This window comes from Netta rufina (genome assembly GCF_964035555.1).
Source record: "Netta rufina genome assembly, chromosome: 12".
NCBI classification, from domain to species: Eukaryota; Metazoa; Chordata; class Aves; order Anseriformes; family Anatidae; genus Netta; species Netta rufina.
The window spans coordinates 7,348,287-7,372,076 of NC_140135.1; the positions used below are offsets into that span (position 1 = coordinate 7,348,287).

General features: G+C 42.1%; 1 protein-coding gene across 9 annotated transcripts in view; it reads right to left on the reverse strand.

Annotated features, from left to right (window-relative positions):
• Positions 1–2,485: 2,485 nt before the first annotated feature.
• The window catches only part of ENOX2 (ecto-NOX disulfide-thiol exchanger 2), a gene marked incomplete at its 5' end in the record, with an annotated part of 42,374 nt that continues 21,069 nt past the window's right edge, over positions 2,486–23,790 (reverse strand). For all 9 annotated transcript variants that reach the window (XM_084294084.1, XM_084294083.1, XM_084294091.1 and 6 more), the window contains 11 exons: positions 2,486–3,863; positions 7,479–7,564; positions 8,615–8,723; positions 9,959–10,015; positions 10,373–10,480; positions 12,144–12,325; positions 13,207–13,321; positions 19,564–19,670; positions 21,230–21,442; positions 22,640–22,873; positions 23,276–23,482. In XM_084294084.1, the coding sequence (XP_084150210.1) occupies positions 3,732–3,863; positions 7,479–7,564; positions 8,615–8,723; positions 9,959–10,015; positions 10,373–10,480; positions 12,144–12,325; positions 13,207–13,321; positions 19,564–19,670; positions 21,230–21,442; positions 22,640–22,873; positions 23,276–23,482 (1,550 nt within the window). In that variant the 3' untranslated portion in view covers positions 2,486–3,731. The remainder of the gene's footprint in view (positions 3,864–7,478; positions 7,565–8,614; positions 8,724–9,958; positions 10,016–10,372; positions 10,481–12,143; positions 12,326–13,206; positions 13,322–19,563; positions 19,671–21,229; positions 21,443–22,639; positions 22,874–23,275; positions 23,483–23,790) is intronic.

A 23,790-nucleotide genomic window follows, 5' to 3' on the forward strand; every position in this document is an offset into this window, starting at 1 on the left:
TGCAGTGAGGATGAGAAGTGATGGGGAAGAAAATCTAAATGCAGCCAAGGGGAGGAGAAGGGTGGTGAGAAAATGAATTTTCTGCCAAGAGAAATGAGAGCCAGAAACATTGTGTTGAGATAGAGGGCAGGGTTAGATGGGAAGGAACAGCACTTCCCACGCCTGACAGTGTTTATTCCTTGGCAGAGAGGATCGTTGCTCAATCCCCTGTCCCCATGCTTTCCCTACCCTTATCTGTCAATAACTAGGACAGCCACAAAAGCAGTAGCTGTTCTGGCAGATTAAACCTGAAAGGGAAATTTGCTGCTCAGGTGCTGGTCTGTGGTTTCATCTTGGCTCTCCACGCTCTGACCTGGTCCATCACCTTCTCTTAGAAATGACCGCGTCTCTCAGTGCCGCTTGGCACGGGCAGGCTGGGCCAGGCACGTGGCTGCCCTCCGTACCCATGAAGGACCTGAGGGGCCACCAACATCCTGTGCAAGGCTTTGGCATTACAGAGCTCAGGGGCCTGACAGCACAGGTGCACAGCTGGCGTTTTGTACGACATGTTGTATGTGGTGCTTACAGGTCCCAGAGAACCTTACCTACCTACAACAAGCCACAAAGCGTGCACGGCGAGACCTGAAATTGAAACTTCACAAGTCAACGCATGATCACACACCCAATCCTAGACCAGCTCTTGTATCTCCAGAGCATCTTTATCCAGGAATGCCTAGGTTATCCTCAGGCTCCTTTTTAAACTGGATGCCTCCTGTTTATCTGGGACCTGGCTCTGCCATTTCCAGCTGCCCAGGGGGGCTCGGCGTCTTGTGATACAGCAGGCAGGGCACCAGCTGCCAGCAGCTGAACTGCTTTGCTCCTAGCAGCAGTTACTCTTTAAGGAGTCACAGCCAAGCTTGCAGCTACCTCCAAAACGAGCATCCATTGCACAGGAATGCTGTTTGCCCCTTTGTGGAGTCTCGTCTTTACGAGCACTGGTGCTCTGCTGCACCAAACCTGGCTGCACAAACACTGCGCTGCTGGAAAACACAGAGCCCCATCAGCACCACAGGCTTTTGGTGTAGATATGGTAACAGGAAAAAGAATCCCACAGAATATAAATGTCCTTAAGTGCAGGACGTCAGCTGATACAGTGCAATGCAATGCACTACTTTTGTGCCAGTCCCAGGGGGTGCATCTTCTTTTTTTTTTTTTTCCAAAGGCTCCTGCCGATGGAGGTATGATGTACTGCTCAGATCTCAGCCTGTGGTTGGAGCTGTGATGCTTTGTACCATCATATGATGCTTTGTAGCATCATAGCTACAACCCTGCCAAAAGCGTTCACCAGAAATAACCTAATCCAGCTCTAATCACAACCCCAAATTAAAAGTAACAGAAAGTAACTCCCAGAAAGAATTAAGGGATTAAAAGGCAGAACTGCAGAAAGCAGCAGGAGCTGCCTAAATGGAACCCATAGGAAAACCACATTTGCAGTTGCTGAGGACTGAGGTCTCAAGTGCTGACGTAGAAGCAGGAGTCTACACAGCCATGAACTCTTCTTCACAGATTACACAAACCCTAAAAGTCCTTTTCTGCAAATCGTCCAGGAAAGATCTGCATACCTTCCTGCTGGCTCAAATCCTCTTTACTAGTCACTGGTAACTGAGAAGCACAGACAGTTAAAATTAATATTTACGCCATTGCTGCACCAGCAAGGGTTATTTCGGGACTCCTAGTATTAGTGGCAGGAGATGCTGTAAAAGTACTCATAATTTGGGTTGATTTACCTTCTTGCTCCAGTGGAATCTAGCTGCCCAGACAGTTCCTAAACCTGCCTTCTGCCACCCTTTTCTGGACCGCAGTTTTCACTTGCCCCCCAATATAAGCATTAAGTGCTGACCTTTGTCACATTTGTTACTCTTCATTTTAAAATCCTGTAACCAGCTTGAATTTTGCTGTAGGTGAAACCAAGTCCTGCATGCAGATTCGAGTTCTCTAACAAGTTCTGTGTCAGCCCAGATTTGACCCCAAATCTCTCTGCTCCTGGATTACTTCAGCCACCAGCAGCAGGCTTCTACCCTGCCTCCTAGTCACTATAGCTGTGCCTAGTCTGCAAGGTCTGCTTTTTTTGAGGACAAGAGCCTAGCTCAGCATAGGGGAAGCAGGATTCAAATCCCAGCACCTCTGAAAGTCAACACTTGAAATTTTCCAGAAGCTGGGAGCTTTCCTCACACCTAAAGCTGTCCCTGTCCAGATGATTGGTAGGTGACAAAAAGTGACGCTTGATCTTTTCAAGAGCAGACCAGGATGTGCACAGCAAGAAGCCTGGCGTCTAGATACACTATGGGGCAGAAGTTGAAGAGCAGATGTCTGCAAGGACAGTGAAGCCCCATGTTCAGAGGGCTTGGCCTCAAACCTTTCATTTTAATGATGGAGCGCTCCCTTTCCTATAGCAGACAATGCAAGTTGGGTGAAGGAAAAAAAAAAAAAAGAAACAAAGCCAAGATTTGAACATTAAAAATGTTTATTCCTTAAAAATACAATGTTCACCTGTAGTGACACAAATAGAGTTATTAAAAAGGATTTTCATATGCTTCCAGTGTAGCAGTCCTTCAGTGTCAGGAACAAAAGTGAGCAGGTAGTTTCCCCCCTCACCCCCCATGGGAAGCCTGGTCCCAACAGAAAGGTTTGTTCCACCCATTTCTGCTGCCTGTGCCAAAATGAGCTACGTGCAGATCTCTCACTAGGTTCGAAAGCTCCAGGAGGCATCCACTGCCAGAGCTCTCTCTGATGACAGAGTACGGTTTTGTTTGGTTGGTTGGTTTTAGATTTTTTGTTTGTTTTTTTAAAGCATTTTACCCTATATCTTACCAACCTTCTGCAGAGGGCTGGGGAGGCTGATGTTTACTGAGAATGTGAGGTACAGCCTTGGGGAAGATTCAGGAGGAGAAAAGTCCGTGCTGTTTTCTAGCACCTTCTGAAGCTCAGTCTCAAAAACGAAGCGGATGGAGAAATTTGATGGTAAGCTGTTAGAAAAATACAGGTCTGATGTAGGCCCTTTGTTCTACCCAGATCAGTAGAAAATTCAATACACCTCCTACATCGAAAATTATTTACAGACTGGTTCTGCAATGCACAAACCCTCAGAGAAACCACCATAATCACACTCCTAGTGACACTGCCTTCACATTAGCTTAACAGTTAAATCTTCAGTAGAGAAAAGAGCATTGAAAAAGATCTGACTTAGGCTCATAGCGACTCTGAGCCAACTAAGTCGTCTTCTGTTTAAAGATACCTCATTTTTTGTCATATAAATGTCTAAAAAAAAGGTCATTTTTTTCCCTCTGGGTGGTTCTAGAAACCAGAAAGTTATTTTTTTTTTGTTGGTGCTTTAGTGGACAGTCTATGGCTGTTCCTACCAGTAAAAAGAAGGTACAGGATGAGAGATTTAGGCACACACAGCACATACAACATTGGCAAAACATGTGGTCAACACAATGGGCTTAAAAATATCAGATGAACTTTGTACACAAAATGTATCAAACAGCACTTTGCTTCTTAACAAAATATCTGATCAAAGAAGCTCCAGCAGTTCAAGTTTCTTCTAGAGCTTCTCTGGACTTAAAATTTCACTTATATATTATCCCATGCGTGCAAGATAATCGTCATAAACAGAGGTAAGAGGCATCCTAAGTTTTCTTGACACACACATCCTGCTGTTGCTTTCAGTGTTAAGTCAGTTCAACTGAAGCTCAAGTTGTTTTCAACCCATCAAAACCACAAAACTTCCATTTTTTCTCTAAACTGGCCCCAACCCCACTCAGCTCCTGTTTGAACGTAGTTTGAAGTCTGGTCATGAGAACTTCCACTTCGGTGGTGCAAATCTGTGAAAACAAAAGGAAAATTTCACTAAAAAAAGAGGATACTTTTGGTTACAGAAGCCCTGAAATGACTGGTTACAATCAAACTCAAGAACATTTAATTGCTAAGGAACATCTAGGATTTCCCTAGATCTCTTGTCCAAATACTAATGGTGACATCTTTGGGATGGCATGAGTTGTGCTACTGTCACACTTCAGGGTGAGATGGCTGCGGCTATAATACTAAAAAATAAATAAAGGGTAAAAAGAACGTCCAGTGATTTTCACTGTTAAATGCAAGATAATGGATTAAAAACTCCCAAGCATTTATGTAACTGAACAGTAAATACTACTACCACTGCTTTGAGAAAGAGTTCTCAGCTAGTGCATACAGAAATCGAGGAAATTGGGAACTTATGGAGACTTTTGATTAACAAATTTGACTGTTCTGGCATTTACTAGATACAATTAAAGTTCAGCAAGTAAAAAAAACCTGTAAGATGCTGCAAGTTTCAGGATATATAAAAACTGCAAAGGCTGTGTCCACCTTATGTCCAATTGCCTGCATCTGTTTTCTTACTGCAGCAGAACCATTAAAAATTTATTTATTGTATTAATAACAATTCAAGTTTGTTTCTGTTGTGTGTTTGAGACTGCTCTGACACATGTTCAGAGCTACCTCTGCACAATAACCTCATCCTCCTGTTGGATAGGTGAAACATTAGGATACATTTTTGGATGAAAATGTGGGTATTTTCCAAGACTGCAGGGAATGTGACATCTTTTTACATATTCTGCTGATCTACCGCAGTAACTGTTTTTGGTTTTAATTCCCTTTAGAGCTTGCATAGTTTGTAGTCCTACTGTTGCAGTACTGTCAGTTTTCAGGGGCTGTGCTTCAAGCTTGGTGTGTATGGACCACACACTTCAGCAATGCCTCCTGCTGCTGCTTCATTTCCACCTCCAACACAGTGGTTTCAGTGCAACAATTCTGTAATGTCAAGTCTGATCCCACTTCATGCTGTCTAATACAATGCATAACTGGATTTTCCAACAGATAATCTTGAGTCATTTCTCCTACCGTCCTTCAAAGTCATGTTTGACTCTGACCCTCTCAAAGAAGTTCTTTTGACTCAGTCGTTTTCACCGTATGCCAGCAAGAATCACAGTTTTCAGGTAGGACTCAGCTAGGCCGAAAAGTTCTTTATTTTCAAGAGGGCAGGCTACCATTTACCACTGAGAAAACGAAGTAGCAGAATGTATATTCACTTTTAAGGCTTCATTAGTGTGCGAATGCATGAAAACTCTTTGACATGTGATAAAGATCAAGAGCACCTGCTTTGCAAGATGGGTTTGTGTTTGGGAGGTGCACTTCTGTCATCATTCTGTTTTCCAATCAGGTAGAAACGACAGTTTTAAGGTTTTAAGACAAAGAAAAAGCACAAGCTCAGGCTGGCAGTGGGTTTGGTAAAGAAGAAGTTCAACCTAAAACATGGAGCAGATAGGAGACACCCCAAGATAGCCATCATCTATTTTATTCATCAGCACTTGCAGTGCTCACTGTAGTATTGGAGAAGTTCTGTTGGGATTATTTCAAGGCTCCAAACTGCCCTTTTAACCTCTGCACTGTCTGCTAACCTGGTGGCTTACTTGGTGAGACTGATAGGCAGTGAACAGGGGAAAGATATTCCTTTATTCCTTGCTGGCGGCTTCAAAAAAAACAAAACAGGTGTTGCCCAGAAGTGGGGAGGTGCTCTCTTTAGACCTGCCCAACCTCAAGCCAAAACCAGGTAGACTTTAAAAACAAAAACCACAACTACTACCTAGCTTTCACAGTAATGAAGACAAGAACATTAAGATGTACCCTGAGGAAGAAATGGGAAGACCTTCTAAGAGATCACACACACAAATCCTGTTGAAGTTAGCAGGTTACCCAAGCATCAGCAAGCAATAAAAAGGACTGAGAGCATTGCAGAGACTAAAGGATGTGCTTTTCACTGTAGTTTTCTGCTAAGCTAAGCAGAAATTCTGCTGAGCAGAAATTTCCAATGAAGTGAAGCACTTTCCTACATTTTAAATCACAAACAGGAAATGTCAGAAGTCTGATGAAATACATGGCAGCATTCCTTTAGGAGCTCCAAAGGAAAACAAAGGTAGCTGTTTGCCTCTTAGACAAATTCAGATCTTGCACGAGAAGATGAACTATTATGTATGTCATTAAAGGGATGGAGTGAGCCTGATCACTTTCTTAGAATGGGGAAAATTAAGCACTAAGTTATAAACAAAAGCAGCCCGAGAAAGTTCCAGGCACAAGAGATGATTCCCCTGTTGGTAACTATCCTGTTCATGGAGCACTTTAAGGAAGACGATCAAAGTAAATCAGTAGAGTAGAATAGCAAGATGCAATTTGCTAGTACCTTCAAAACTTTTTACACAGTAACAGAATATCCTGAGCAGGAAGGGACCCACAAGAATCAGAGTTTTACTCCTGGTCCCACATAGGACCACCCAAAAATCAGACCCTATGTCTGAGAGTGTTGACCAAACACTTCATGAACTCCAGCAGCCTCGGTGCCATGACCACATCCCTGGGGAGCCTGTCTCAGTGCCCGACCACCCTCTGGGTGCAGAACCTTTCCCTAACCCCCAGCCTGACCCTCCCCTGTCCCAGCTCCATGCCGTTCGCTCGGGTCCTGTCGCTGTCCCCAGAGAGCAGAGCTCAGAGCCTGCCCTTCCGCTCTCCTCATGAGAGCTGCAGGCCGCCATGAGGTCAGGTCAACCCCTCTAATTGGGAGGTCAGTCCCTCCCCATTTACTCTGATAAGGAGTCTGAAGCCAGCAATATACAGAAACAATGCAGGAAAGAGCAGCTTCTCCTTGTACTAAGGAAAACGCACAAGTGCTCATCTTGTTATTGCCCTTTTTGAGCTCTGCGCCAAGAACTTGATCCCTCCACTTTGCACAGACCTCTGTACCAGGGGCTGTGGTTCAATCCTTATGCTCTCAGAGTGTAAGGCACAGCATCCTCCTAAAAATGACTTCACTTCTAAGTGTCAAAACAGAGACAGAAAAGGGTTGATGAAGAGCCACGTGATCAGAAACATGGAAAAACTTTGCACAGAGACATGAAGACATTAAGTCTGTTCAATTTAGATAGAATATATACAGTGGCATAGCAGTATAATGAACAGTATGAACGGGGCAAGTTATTTTCTCTTTTATCTTGGAAGTCGTAGGGATAAGGGAAACAAAGGCAGTAAACAAACAGAATAAACACAAATACATTTCAGACGCAGATTTTAAACATGGGATTCACTGTTGCAAAATACACTTAGTGTCAAAGGGTTTTCTTGACTTACGAGCAGGATCACACACAAACATTAACAATAAGAACATCACCTTCAGCTCCATATTTAGGTTAACATTAAGCTGGGCTAATTACAAGGGCTAAGCCAGAAGCTATGAAGAAAGTTCACCCCCTACCCTTGTCCTCTTCCAACAAATTATTCCAGGTAATGGACACGAGCTCTTACAGTCCTCACTCCCAACCAGCATCATACCCAGGAATGAAATTACACACTCAGAACACAAACGTGCTGCCTAGGCTTGCTCGGGGAAATGGAGATATTGGTACACCTACTTTGCTGTCCAGGCGCTGCAGGTAGGAACAGATGTACTCTATGCTTGCTCCAAATGGGTGCACATGAAGAAACGTTGAAATTATTCCTGGAAAAAAGGAACACCACAAATATCATTCTCTTGAGAAGAGTTAGTTAGGAACCCCAGCTCCCTGCCACTGCTAGTACAGAACACAGGGATGTTATCAGGCATTTTTGCTTTTAAATACAGTGAAGTTTGGCCCATAGGCTGCAAAGGAAACAACAGCTAATTGATGCAACTGGTTAGCACTTAAAACAGACCTCACTGCTCTCAATGCCTGTTGAGTAATAGTAACATGCCCCATGATGATCCTTGTCAAAATTCAGCATGAGGTTATCATAAATGTGGGGATTCAAGGCTAAAGAAGAGGGAAAGCTGTGCTCCAGATCTATCACTTCAAGGAGCAGGAAAAGGCAAATGGAGAGAGCAAGCAGTGATATGTGTGCCCCATCTCACAAGTCCTGCAGCATTCAGTTAAACAGAGCAACACAAGTTTGTAACCTGTCCCACAGAGACTCTTTTCCAGCTCGCAGGCAGAATTGTAAATCCAAAATACTAACTTGTAGTTCTGACCATCATCTGAAGTAAAAGGTAGTGCCTATGATCTTTTCCTGAAAGTCCCCTTTTTTTCTGTGCAGACATCAGACCGTGATCTGGCACAAACAGACCCACCTGAAAATCAGTAAATGATTTTTTGTTGTTCTCAAATCATATGTGGAGGGATGGCCAAAGAGAACTAGGCTGAGTGACAAGAAAGAAGCTATCTTGTCCCATCAAGAAGAGAACTTCTTTTCCTCCCACTCAGTGCTTCAAAATTTTTTTTCAGTTACTGGCTTTTGGTTGAAAATTTGTAGCATGCAGTGTTAGGTTGTTAGGTTATTTTTCAATAATAACCATGGTCGTGACTGAAAAGTGCATGGCACAAGATTGTCACGTGAGCAATGCACCAAGTGAAACCCTGACCATCACCAAGACTAAAGGCTGTGAGGAATCCCACCTCTACTGGCACAACCCAAGGAACAAAAGGTGGCCAGCGGAAGCTGTGAGGCCATTTGAAGCAACTCCCATTCAGTCCCGGTCTCTAACATTGTCACCAAGTCCATCAAAAGGCCTTACCAACTAAAAGAGCTTCTCGTTCAGATTTCACAGGACTATTGTTCAGTGTCTTCTCAACTGGACCTTCCTTCTCCTGACTGCACGCACAAACTCTGGACATACTGCTCTCCTGAAGAAAAAAAACAAACACAGAGGACCCATTTCAAACACTGACAGCACAGCAGTCACTCTTACACACTCTTACAGCAGCTCAGTAAGACTTGACGGTGTTTGTATTTTTGTCTTCCTGTTTCTGTGAGTCACTGCATTGCTTTATCTATTGTTTATTCCGCAAAATGCTTCCAACAAAACACACCGATGTTCATTTTGCTGTTGGAAACTGCGTGTCTGAGCTACCAAACTAGATTAAAGCCCATAAAGTAAAAGTAAGATGCCATAACATGCACTTTCATTGTCCTTGTTTCACTGGTATGATGTCTACTCTGCAAGAGCCTTAAAAACACAAAAACAAACAAACCCCTCAACCAGTCAAACAAAAAGACTAGAAAGGAAGTCTTGCAGTGACTACTTGAGACACAGATGTTCATTTTTCAAATGCCTTAACAGTGGCAGTATGATTAAGCAAGCGCCTATTGGATGCAAAGGATTTGGGATCAGACTGTCCTTGACTTGAGTTTGTGGTACTGGAATCAAACAGAATTTTGCATAATTTATTATCCCCCAAATAAATGTAAGACTACACATGAAGCAAATACTTGGTTTTTGCACTAAAAGCATGACTGACTTTTATTCCTAAATTATAGCCTGAATTCCAGTGGTCTGAGAGATACAGGCAGCTATAATTGGAAATAGCCTTCAGTCACTAGTAAAATGAACTGGACATGAGCCATTAACAAAGACAGAATTAAATGGCTCCTCGGATTTGATTAGCTTCTTACTCTAGAGCAATTGTGAATTACACAGGACTGAAACTGCGCAGTCCTAGCCTAAACAGGCTATAATTTGCTTCTGCAGGAGAAAGTAATGGTGTGCACTTTGTGGAAACAAAGCTAGCTTCTGATTGATATAAGAACTGTAATTCAGCCAGTAATGTCATACTGAAAATGCATGGCCTCCTTTCTTTTGGAAAGACTAGTTGAAAAGACAATGCAAAAAATTACCTTGCACACAAAAGCCCATTTCTACACCAGAGCATTGGAAATACCTACTGCTCTTCCATCCAGAAGCTGCTATGGATAGTTTAACTTGTTTCATTTGTACATACATAGACAGTCTATATGCACTATGCTTGTACACTTCAGAAGAAATCAAATGCTAAACAATTGCTCATTTTACAATGAGGTGTCACTACTTCCCTCAGTAAAATACTCTGACTAAGGCAGCAGAAAAGAAACTTAGACTTACATTCCCTTGGCCATCAATAGCATCTCTCTCCTTGTCCTCTTCGTCTGCTGTGCTTTGCTACACAGAGTTTAAGAAAAGGAACAATTACTGATGATGGTCTGTTATTTTTGTTCTTTGATACAAAAAGTCACCAAAGCTCCTGCACTGAAGATTACTGGTATTCAAACTCTTGCAACAGAAGCAAACTCAGTTGATTCTGTTGATTCTCTCACTATTATATGGATCAATCAGCAAGTTCACTACTAATATGCAACCTCCAATTAAGCAGAAAGTTTTTCCAGCTTTCTAAAGACTGCTTCTAAGCCAGGTCTAGGCATCTCCTACACTCTGTTCTTCCCTGCACCTGCCATAGGCCATGAAATCCAAGGACTGCATTTACTACTGAGAATAAGGAAGGACTGGGAAGTCACATACCTGCTCCTTAAGGGTTTCTAGCAATGTTTCTATCTTTAGTTTGTCTTCTCTCACTTTTTCTAGCTCAGCTTCTCTCTTTTTGTATTCATCTTGTACTTTCAAAAGATGCTGGAAAAGAAAAGTTAAACACAGTTCATAGCCTTTCACCTCCTACTATTTAAAGAATATAAAATGAATAAACACTCTTCCATGCAGACCTGACAGATCATATTTGTAACAATTAAAAGGTTAAGTACATAAAAAGAAGAAATCTTTTCTATACCCAAGCAATTTCTTTGGTTATTAGCATACACAAAAAGCATGACTTTTAATAAAATTTGTGCTATTATTTGCACAATTCAGCATAGCAGAAAAATGTGATGAGTGCTCCCACACTTGACATCAGTCCAGCAGTTCAGGATGCTTGCAGCAGCTACCACAACACATCGTGCACTACCTTGACATGCAAAGCTAAGAAGAAAGATGGTGTAGTGAATCACAAACCACATCTCAGAGATGAGCAGAATGATTTTCCTATCAAGGATAACCAGGCTGTGGTTGTGGATACAATGGTCTGCTCTGAGAACAAACTTGTAGTCTCGAATGTGTCTGTATTGAACGCACGTGAGTACAAAGACCTTACTGAACAAACCAAGAATCTGACAAGGGCAACAGAGGAAAAAAATGATTGATTCCCTGTCAGAGCCAGAAGAAAATGATTCTCAGAAAACTGCTACCACCACTGGGCCTTTCAGAGATGGGCAAGATCATGGCACCAGGATGAGAGAAGATTAAACACTAATATGCCTAAGTCTTTAGGTTAGCAGCCTTCCAAGGTCAAACCAGGATACAGACATAGGTATTTCAGTTAATCCTTTCTTTCAAGCTCAGAAAAGTACTATCTCATCTAGAAAAAAAAATATAAAATTATTTGTAATAAAACACTATTTGCTAATATTTACAACAAACATCTTTTTTCCTCAGGGTAGGCCCTCCAGAGTGCTCTTCCAGAATGATTACTTATCCTGGCAGTGGTACCTAGAGAAGCCTTAATTCCCTGACACCTGCACAAAGGAAAATCTATTATGTCCTGCAGCCCCTGCCATTTCCTCCCACATGGATAGCTGACAGTGACCAAAGAAAGCTTCTGCCACCTCCAATGTTACAAATGCCAATGCAATTAGTTCCTACCACAGGTGCATCCAGTAAACAATCACAACCTTCACAATATCTCTTCAAGTTCTAATTTTAATAACGTGCTTAACTGAACTATTAGCTGAACTCTGTGTTTTGGTTATCTGTCTGGATTAATACGTGAGACAAAACTGTTAAGGTGTATAGGGACCCAAAACACTTGATACTTAGATAAGGAAAACAGCAAAGAACAACACGTCCTACAGTTTCTGAGAGAATGAAAATCCAGTAAACTTTAGAAATGGCAATAAACCAAGCTTTGGATTTCCCCCTGTGTTGTTCGTGCTTGCAGGCAGGATTTACAGGGTTACAAGGGAAGGTAGGCACAGACTCAGTATTTCAAAAGTCACAATGTGGTCAGGCAAACAGCACACAAGGAATCCATAACTATGGATTGTTTTCATGCAACTGTTATCAGCTCATTTCGAATCACTGTTTTGAGATTTTTGTTTTATTTTTTGGCAATACCAGAAATGACAGAAAGTTGCTCTCATTTACCACTGAAGTTAACAAAATGCCTTTGTTTGTGCCCATGCTTTGCATGACAGCCCCTTTGCCTTTCTAGCAAGGCCACAGCTATAGAAAAAGCTAGGCCCACCTGCTGCATTCCTTGCAGAGCCTGCTGGAGAAGTTTCAGCTGCTGCTCTTTGGTTGTGTCTTCATCCCTGCTTGCTTTGCCATGCTCCTGCTTCAGCAGTTCCACCTCATTCCGGTAGGCATCCAGCTGCCAGCGCAGGCTGTCATTTTCTTCTTTTAGGGCTTCCACCTGTGACACCAGTGCTGGAGGACAAAGCAGAGTTGGGAACAAGAAGTCATGGTGTGTTCGCCCCACAGTGTGTAGACAGCTCTGTGGCTCACAGCTACCAGTTACAAACCCAAATAAACAAAATAAATTTATCGCAACCACTGTTCCTGATGTCTCTTTAGGAAAGAAGCTGCTCTGGACAAAGAACAACTCCTTAGTAGAAAATATCAAATATTCTAATATTTCACATACATATCTGCAGCCGTTACCTTGCTGTTTCACTTCAACTAAGTATGATATGACAAGAAACAATCAAGAAGTGACAGGTATTTCGAGCATTACGATAATGCAAAATCTATGTGAAAGGAATGAATGAGAAGCCAGGCACCAAATGGAGCCATGATAAATGATGTAAAATAACAGCTGGCTGGGAGAAACAGCCCTCTGCTCTCTCTCATAACATAACCTTCAAATGCAAAAGGAAGAGCATTTTGTATGTTTTATATCTATGATTGTAGTGTTTGCTGCAACAGAACATATAGCAGCAAATTCAAAAAGACATCAGGGATTTGGAAGAACAACAGTAATAGCCAAGGTAAAGCATCTGATACCAACATAAATAGCTAAAAAAACCCACTGCTTAAATATTGAAGTCCATCAGTACCACGCTTGTCTGCAGCAGGTTTCTTAGTTTCTTCTAAAGTCCTGGCACAGTGTTATGACCTTTTCTTTGTCCTTCAGAATTTGCATGAATACACACAAGTTTAACAAGGTTAATACAAGGCAGAACGTGTATTAGACTGTACACAAAATTTTAAACCTCAGCAGCAGATAAACAGTCAGATCTGAGTGGGGCTAATAAAAGACTCCACTGAAGAGACGTATTTTACGTAAGAGCTGCAAAAAGTGATTTTACCTGATTCTTCTGTTTCTTTCATCTCTGATGGATCTTCTATTTCTTCATCAGACATTTCCATTTCCTCCTCTCTTCGAATACCCATTAGTTCATCATTATGAATGTTACGGATTTCCTAAGGTTCAGAAAGCAGATTTTTTTCAATACAGATTATAAGGAACCAACCGGATGGATAAAGAAATGCTGAAATCTAAGTCTGCAAACTGCAACTCCATGATACAAGAAAAGGGAAACGATAGAAATTTTTGGCACTGACTACTAAATCTAGAACGATGTCTAGCATGAGTCAATCTGTCGGCACTACTGGCATTACTGATTCCTCCATCTTCCTTCTATTCTTCACCCCAGGGCAGGCAACTAGCCTTGTCTGCAGGGTTCTTTCTTGGTGAACTTTGTTCCCCACATGCCCTGCTTGACATCTGTACAACTCTCCTGCAACTAGTGACATCCCCTCCTCACATACACAGTATGCAACCTGACACACCTCCCTGGCATTTCTTTCTCCTGCCATACAACGTACTCTGCACCTTCCTGAGCACTGGCCTACACGGTGCCCGGTGCCATGAACCTTGCCATGCTGCAGTGTGATCATAGCTGTGATCCACAGCACTGCCTCACTCTGTTCCTCTGTGCTGCGTGCCTGCTCCACACAGCCGCGTGGCTACAACAAAACCTACCTGAGATGGAGATCGTGCCAGTTAGACGAGGGAATTGCAAGTACACAGATAGAGGCCAGACACTGCCCAGCCACCTCCTAACTCATATCAACCCTGGTGAGCTTCGAAGTTTCTCTCCCTTCTGCATCCGTGCCAACTAGCAGGGCTCAGCCTGCACCACAGTGACTCCCCCTGCAGTTGCTGAGATCCTCTCTCCTCTGTCGCAGCCTTGTTCCACCTTAGGGATCAGAAAGGAACTGCGACAGTGTCCTCTGAGAGACCCCAGCTCCTGCTCACAGGTCCTTTCCATGCCTTTCACCTTGTCCAGGCAGAGCCAGCTAAACTCACCCATCCCTCAGCTTTGTCCCCTACTCAGGCTGGAGAGAACTGCACAGACCCACACTGCCCTGTTGGCAATATATGGAAATACTTAGCCAGACTTACCCCCCTGCACAAAGGCAGCACAAGAGATATTCAGAAAGCGATGGCCAGTATTCAAGACAACAGAGGTGCCAAAAATACTCACTACAGGCTAGCACAGCTGGCCAAGTCTCCCTACCTGATGTCAGTTTACCCAAACTTCACTCAGATTACACATCCCAGAAACAGCTGTAGGAGAAAAGACACAGAAGACCTACTTTTGAAATAAAATCAATGTTCAGCTCTTTGTAGATTTTACTCTAACGGCCTGAAGCTTTCAAAAACTCTGCTTGCTATCACCAAACACACCTCAACCAAGCTCAGCCAACAGGTGAAATGCACATCCTTTCAGTTTGGGTGTGTGGATACCCTGGAGACTGAATTGGGAAGAGGGTAAGAACAAGGCAGACCAAAGCAGGAGGGACAGGGCTGGCTGCAGTTCCAAAACACCTGCTGCCTGCCCTGGGCTTTCCTCTGATGCTATCACCCACAGGATTAATACCAACAAAAGCTGTAGCAAGAAGATGCATATTAGGGGTCCACCTTCCTTCAAGAAAAGACCCTGATAAGAGAAAGAAAGCTGAGCCTAGTAGCAAGTGTCTCTGCAAGAGGCCTCACCACTGGTCTCACTGCTTCTTCGCACTGGGAGAACTTACCTTGGAACAAAAGACCACTCCAAATGGAGAGAGCACTCCCACCCCAGTCACGGTAAGCAATCTCAGGCAAGCACAAAACAGAAGTGCTAGGGCTCAAAGAGGAGGCATAACCTGAATCAAGACTCTCCAACTATCTTTTTTTTGGTATAAAACAAAACATTAGCTCCTCCTTTACATCTGCTAAGAAAAGATTGACTAAGTGGGATTTGGAAAGGAAGTCTCAGAAGTGCAGTCTCATGGGGAGGTTCACAGATGCAAAATTCCCAGGAAAACAGTCATTGTGGAGGATCAATCACCAGGTTTTGTTTGTTTGTTTGTTTGTTTGTTTGTTTTTGTTGTTGTTGTTTTGTTTTTTTTTTTTACCAAAGTGGGATATTATCCAGCTCTACAGATATTTAGATTTTTCTCAGGTTGCAGCTATCCTGAAAGGCGGCCTGCACATACCTACCCCACCGTCACAAATGACTTCTGGATAAACAGTTACCACCAACTTGTCAACTTTGCCTAGAACAAATTTAAGTTTGATGTTAAAAGATCTTTACGGTGAAAGATGACTTCTGGCTTTTTTGGAATAAACTTGTTTTCTCAGTTTGTAATAAGGAACTCAATACATCAGAAAAACACAGAATCACAGGAAGATTTATGCTGTAAACAGTCCCTCCCAAAGTATCTAAATTAATCCCTGCCCTGTTCAAAGAAGTGCTCCCTGCAATCCCAGATTAAGTGTTGTCCAAATGCTTCATGAACTCCAGCAGGCTCAGTGCCAGGACCACTTACTTCCCTGGGGAGCCTGTCCCAGTGCCCAACCACCTCTGGGTGAAGAACTGTCTCCTGATATCCATCCTGAACTGTCCGTTGTTGCAGCTTCAGGCCATTCCACTTTAAATAGTGGAAAGCTGCTGGTGGTGGCCCTTCAGCTTCTTCTTCCCCAGGTTACAAAAGCCCAGCTCCTTTAACATCCTGGCAGATACCTGCTGGGCTGCCACTGATTCACTGTCATCTTTCTCATATGGGTGGCTGGAGACAAGAGAGGGGAGCAAAGCCAGACAGAGCAGTGCAACTGTGGTTTCCCTGGTGCCAAGCAGGGGAAAAGAATCAAGCCCAATCCCATTGCTCAAACACAGGTTGGTTAAGTGCACTTCCTTTTAAAGAGCCTCTCTCCTACAAAAACTTAGTCTGTTCAGTGAGCTACATTCTTTAATACACTCCTTTTAATAACCAAGGAATTGTTACATAGTTGCTGCTTAACCTCCAAGCAAATAAAGGCTCTGGTCTTTTCCACTGATCAGTCTCGTTGTTATGAATTTCCTGATCTCTATCCACATAAATAAATAAATGATTGCTCGACCTTACTGAAAATTATCATAATTTATTCTCCAACATCCCATATGATGATGAGTAAAGAGCAGCAAGGCGATGGATATGTCCACATCCCCAAACAATTCTCCTTTAGTGTACAATTTCTACAGTGTTATAGTCTTGTAAGGAGAATGTACAGAGAAGATATTGTGTCACTAATTCTGTACTACCCACAGTGCATGAGTAGTGTGGAAGACAAATCTTAGAAGTCATAGGAATGTTCCTAACAGAAATAAACAGAACCCAAATAGAAAACTTCATCATGTTTCTGCTTGGCAGACAAATCATGTTCTTAGCTCAGATCTATCGTTTATTTATGCATGCGCAGATGGGATATGTGTAGAGAGGTTTAATCAGATACTTGATGCACTTCTTCTGTTGGTAATATTATATATAAATTGGAATATCAATGGTTATTAAATATTAAATTTGACTTCACTAGAAAATAAGGATGATGTATGTCACAAGTGCTTTGCACTTGCACCTGAGAGTGCTGGATTAAGCACCATTTCACCAAAGCAACCCTGCAAAATCTGTTCTATATGAAAGTATACACTCATCTACTTCTTTCACATGCCCTAGAGTAAACACACATCTTTCACAGAAATTATCGTCCTTTAGAAAATAAAAGCTTTCCCCTTAGACGCTCATTATTACAGGCTTAGTTAAAAAAAGATGTGATCTTAATACAGTTAAGACTGAAAACACAGAGTAACATTTTCAGAGGTGGTTTAATCAAAGCTGTTTTGCTTTACACTGAAACAAGGCCAGGCAGATCCACACAGGTCTGAGACGGGTTTAGGACTTCATGAGGTGATAAGCTACAGAACAGCTCTGGAGCTATCACAGGTCATGGCTGGTAACTACGGTGTTCTTGCGGAGTTGTAGCTACCTAACATAATCAGTGAACTCATTTAATACTGTAGCTTTTTAATACAAAAAACGGAGTATTTAAAAAAATATTTAAAATATTTGCGTGCCATTTCTTCCCTGTTCTGAACACTATCAGTAAAGAAGTGATGATGGAAGTCGTTCCTTCCATATCCCTCCGAACACTCTACATAGCACTGGGGTGCTCTAACCATACAGAGGACTTTAGTACAGCCTAACCTTCAAATACCTGAAAGAAATCAACATATGAGTTCTGTTCTACAACATTCAGCATGATCCAAAGTGCATGAAAGGTGCACAAGTGTCCTGCAGAAAGCTACATGCCTAGACTGACATGCTCCTGGGATCTGAGTAGAATTTATGTGCTCTCTGGCTTGGTGCTCCACCAGGAGAGACCTCTGCGACAGACACCACAACATTGCAGAACAGGATTTCAACGTCACACTGAAAGACCAACTGAACAAGAAGCTGTGGTTAAAAAGCTATCCTTCCTCTTTAATTGCTACTTTACTGCTTATATATTTAAGTTCTTTTTACTGTGAATAAACAAACACTTCAGAATGCACATCTTTTACCACGGCCTGCACTGGGGTGGGTGTCATGAAGTGTCTCCAGACTTTCAGTTCTACCTAATCTATACAGACAAACTAGAAATACTGAGAAAATACTGCTAGAAATACTGAGTCTGATCCACAGCAGGGAGTCAAAACATCTGGTCTTCCAGAGAATTATTGGGCAACATCAGGCAAACACTTCTTCATCCACTACCTCTCCTATCTCCATCTCAAGAGGATAAATCCACTAATGACTGCACAGGGCACTGAGAAGTTATGCAATGAGGTCCAGCAGTCAGCAACCTTTGCTTTCCAAGCAACAAAACCAAAACAAAGAAAGAAGAAAATCCAAAGCCATCAAGCAGACTAGGATTTCTCACCCAAACCTGACTACTCAGCAGTGTATGGAGACAAGACACCATCACCTATTTACACATCTGTCATGGGAACACTTAGACAATAGTGCTAAACATCCAATTTCCAAGTCCCTCAGCCAAGGACGCTACCTCATGCATTCAGGCTTATATTCTTCTCAGCTCGGTTTGGAGAACACTGGAAACCAACTGGGCTGTAAATCATCTTAAGGTTATGCTGAGATGAGAAAGCATATGCTTTGCCAAATTTTCGAAACATAAATGACAACATCATCTCTAAATTGCTGGCGTTTTCACAGTGAATAAAAAATTACTATCTAAACACAGCAGGGTTACTTTAAAAGGCAGGTAATTTTCATAGCAGGTTTTTGTTTTGTTGTCATTTGCTTTTTCCTGCCACTTAGAAGACATCTGTGTGCTGCCAGAAGTAAAAACTGATTCAAGCCTCATCCAACTTAAAAAGGTTAATGAGCAAGAAAAATACAACTTCTTGCTTTTTCTTTTAAAACTATTCATACCCCAAGGTGACAACACTTCGGTTACCACTTTGAGCATTAACCTTTCTTAGGAAGGAACACAAAAATGAGATTTTATGGAAGAAGAGCTCTAACCTACCATGGGGCTCTTCTGTTCCTCTTGGAAGCCCTCCACATTCCCAGGAGCATAACAATCTCCTCCAGCCTTCCTCGGGCCGGACACAGAGCATCAAGATGTGCTCCACTGCCAGGTGCAGCCAAGCAATGGGACATCCCTACTACACAGGTGACAGAAGGCAGCACATATTTCATCTCAGACTCCAGGAAAAATATCTGACAAAATCATCACTTTGCAGAGACAATCTTTCTTTATCTTAGGTTTATTTTTTCTGATGTTGTATCTGAATCACAGAAGATCAAATAAGGGACTGAAGACTATTCTTCCTCTTGCAGGAACAGCAGTTTGAATAACATTCCTTCTTCCATTATCCCCACCCTTGCCACCATTTTTAAATCCTTTTTTCACTAACAATGTTGCTGCATGACATAAATATATGAATATGAGAACAACTTGCCTCGAGTTTTCAAGACTGTCCAGCTGCAATTATTTCAATCTCTCAAATCTTTCAAGAAAAACATGAAAAAAGCTGATCTCAGTGATGATACTTGTTTTCTTTAGTATCTCTCTAGAAATACTTCTTGCTTTAACATTAAAAACAGTAGAAAACAGATCTATATTTATTATTATTGTGCACAACTTCAATTGGCATACAGATCAATATATTGCTTCTAGTATCAGAAGTACAATGAGCAAATTTATTACCTGCAACACAAGAGACGACTGAGTAATTCCCATCTTACACTGTGAATTAAGACGTCATTACCCATGTGAGCATTGTGCAAACATAAAATCAATATCCTGACATGAAAGAGACTGGCTGCAGAATCTAACACAATAGAAAATTACCAACCTCTGCTTGTTTGCACCACACGCTGATGTTCTTACGCTGAGCTTTCGTGAAATGGTCCCAAGCCTTTTGTTTGGAGGCAGAATGGTACACGGCCACTATCTGCTCGACTGTAGTATCAAATCAGCAGTCAAATCAGGCCAGAATATCATCCAGAGAGGGCGAACAAAGGAGTAAAGGAGTAAAAGAGTGGAATCAGGCAGGTGGTTTGGCTAACCTTTTGTCATAACACTGTACTGTGCTGAAGCCATGCTCAGGACTCTGTGCCTGGAAAGGAAAGTATGGACTTCACCAGGCCACGATCAACTGGGAAAACTTCATCTGCACTCAAGTGGAAAAAATGAAGGCAGATGTTGCACTGAAAAAAACAAAACACTCAAACACACTGAGCAACACTGCTTGTGAGTGCAACAGATACACCTAGGTAGCATGCGCTCTCTAACATTTCCTCTCACAACTGTGAAAGCTAGCACTTTGGATGTTCTTTCGCCCAAGGGGTCCAGTCCTAAAGAACACTGCACCAGCCTGAGCACTGCATCCAATCCATCAGCCATCAACTTTTTTGTTTCCTTAGGTTTCCTCCTAAAATATTTTGTTTCCTTAGGTTTCCTTCTAAAATATTTTTCTAAAAAAGTTGCAGAGGTATTTTGGAAATATGAAGTGCCTCTCTTAGGATGAGAATTCACCCAACAGCAGAAAGCACACCTAGCTGTTTTTTTCCCCCCACAAATGTAATCTTGTAGTAGGCATAACTCTAATGAAATAAAATTATCTCTCTGCTATTTAGATTAACTAATAAATCTGAAAGTGTCTCAGATACCACTAGCTGTTTTGTAGAGATGAGTTGCATGCTGCTGTCTATTACTACTTACTGTGCAGTGCTTACTGTATTGTCTTCTGGACCACATGCCCATATTTTTTACAGAATTAAAAAAAAAATAAAAATAAAAATCAAGTGTCAGATAAGTAACAGCCAAAATTACTGAATATAAAACCAAAATTAATACTGTTCATATGCTAGCCAAGGGGCTCAAGGAGACTTAGTACAGTTATGGAAAAAGTACTCTTAAAATAATCAGACTTACTTAAAGAAGGGATGTGTAAGAGGCAATGAGTGATTTGAGGAACTGTTATAAATCACATTCTGGAACAGACCCAATGACTCTTCCTTGATTTCATGATTTAATAAAGTACTGGGACTTGAAAGACCCAGGTTCAAAATTCTACTCTGCAACACATTTAGACTAACTTCTTACATTGTGACTGAGAACAGAGTGTTGAGAACACTCTACTGCATCCTACCTTTGGTGAATAAATCCTGTACATTTCGCTGAGGCATCAGATTACCAGGAACTTACCTTGTCTGTATACAGAAGTGCAATGTTGAAAAGATGATAGAATTTCTAATAGACTATAATTAAAAGAGGAAAAAAATTAGGAATTCATGCTCTCCTCCCCCAGGATGTGGACTCTGACGTCAATGAAAAGTTCCACAACAAAGTTCTGATTAGTTAATGACAGATGCTTATAAATTAACTGTAGCTGAGTAAAAAGGATTGCCATTTCTTTTTCCTGGAACTTTTTCAGTATGACTTCACCAGACTCTAGAAATTAAGTGTCTTCTCTACAACAACAGACAACCAACATTCAGTGCAAAAATACTACTCACACTGAACCAGAATCCCTGAGAGAGCAAGTTTGAATTTCTCTTTAGCTTCTTCCATCTCCTTCTCATGAGCTGCCTTCTCATTTACCAGTCTGCGAATGTGGCTGTTGGCCGACTGAATCATAGAGTAGAAGTTGTTCGCAGTCCTTCTGTTCACTTCTCCACGCTCTATCCAGGTTAGCAGGGTCTGTACAGCTTCTGAGAACTTTGTGTCATCTGCAGCAAGAAAGGACATCTTTAGACCATGGAAGTGCAAGTTTGCCTGTATAGATTTCAGATCCTTTCCCTGATGTCACTGAACTACTCTCTTTCAAAGGTCGTCTTATAGTGGCAAATCTGGATTCTTGAAAGCACAGTATTATCCAAACACAAAACTACACAAAGGAATGCAAGTCTAATACCAAGCTGACAGCAAACTGTCTTTCGAGGCACAAAAAGAGGAGAAAATTAACTGCTAACAACCTACTGGAAAACTCCATATGCCTATTTAGACATATTCTTTCATGACAGCAAATATTCTCTCACTGGAAGAGTCAGGCTACAGATTCGGTTTAGGCTTCATAAAAGGTCTTGGGACTTAGGCCAGTCATTTTAACATAAATAAATTTTGGAAGAAACCATTGTACTAAAATATACCTTCGTTTTTACAAAAAGACAATTCTGAAAAAGAGATAGCTGGGAGAGCAGCTCATGGCACAGAGCTGAGAGCTAGGCACAGGAGACGCACTGGTGCAGTAAGGCTTATAAGAATCTTCTGTTTATACTCAGAAGCCACAGGCAACACTGAGCAGCTTGTGTGCAGCCTGAGGGCTCAGTTTGAATGGTCTTTCTTGGGAAAGCAAAAAAAAAAAAAAGTATTATCCATCCTGTCTCACTGCCAAAATTCATATTCTAGTAAAGACCAACAAATAAAAACTTCCGCCCAGGCAGTTAATTAAATTATATTAAACACTAAAAAATCAGGATCATCATAGAGCCAGTAAATTAGATGAGGGTAGATGATAAAGAAATACACAACAAATGTGGCAGCTGTCACAACTGCAGATGGGGAGAAAGAGATGTATTCTTGATATTAAAACAAAAAAAGTCCAGCAGCACACATCCTTGTATTAGCTGTTACAGGGTCACAAAAGGGAAGTCCATGCCACCTCTTCCAGAATATAAGTGATGAGATTTTTAAATCCATCTCTATAACAGTCCAACAGCATTTTTCCCCCTATATTTTCTATTTCCTTAATATTATAAGTAATCACCACCAGCTGTTCTTTGTGTAAACTTTTAACATACAATGTGAAGCACGAGGAAAGTTACAAAACTACACCATCACCTCAGTTCAGTAAGAATACCACTGGAGAATACAACTCCCTACCTCAGTACCCATGCAGACACGTGCATGCCCACAGAACCACCTACCTTTTAGTTTCTCAGCAATGATGCTGCACTCGTGGTCAGAGTAATGGACGACAGGAGGCGGGGAGGGCGGACGGAAGCGTTCCTCTTCCAGCCTCCTACGATGGCGCTCCTCTCTTGCCAGCATCCGCTGCTTACATTCCCACTCATACAGGTCATCCCGAGCCTGTGCAAAATCCACATGCAGGCGCCCAGTGTCCTTCTTGTCAGTGCTGGAGCCCAGCCTGATGCGATAGCCTGGTGGTGATGACAACAGCGTTCAGGTAAGACAGGTGGCTCGCACAGGGCAGTATCTCAGGCTCCATAAACCTAGCAGGACCCACCTGCAACTCCCACAAGGCCAGCAAGTCCCTGAACAGAAGAGTTTATTGAAGAGCTTAGTGCACAGAGTGACTCTGGAAGTGGAACTCTGGAGGTGATTCTCAGAGAGAGGTTGTTAAAATATGGGCTAGATAGACAGGGAGGTGAATCAAAAAAAATTTGGGCAATCCCAAGCCCAAACACAGGCTGGGTGGAGAATGGATTGAGAGCAGCCCTGATGAGAAGAACCTGGGGGTGTTGGTTGACAAGATCAACATGAGCTGGCAACGTGCACTTGCAGCCCAGAAAGCCAACCGGATAAGACAAAAATACACCTACCAGAAAGATAAAGTGCTTTGTCCACCATGAATTCCTCAGCAAAGCGGATATGACAGAAATTCTTCTTACTCTTCCGAATAGCTATGACTTCTCCACACTGTTCAAACACTTCCATAATGATCTGCTCAGTCCCATTTTCTGGCAGTCCTCCAACAAACACCGTCTTACAGCCTGGGGGCCTCTCTCTTGTTGCTGGAGGGGGCAGATCTGAAAACAGCAACAGAAAGAAAAGAGGCCAGGTTAGGTTTGTCAGAACACTTTCTATTCATTTGCCCATGTGCCCTAACAGGGGTCCTGGATTCCTTCAAATGTATGATTAGCAAATACTCGCAAACCATACTAGCACATGTATGATTAGTTGTATTTGACTTGATTAACAAAGAGTTGTACAAGCATTGCTGAGGTGCTCCACAAGAGCAAACACATTTACCATCCTGTTTCCAAACAAAAGATCTCAGGAGTGTGAAGCTCTCCAAACACTTTGCCTAAGGCTCACTGGTTCCTATCATAAAACT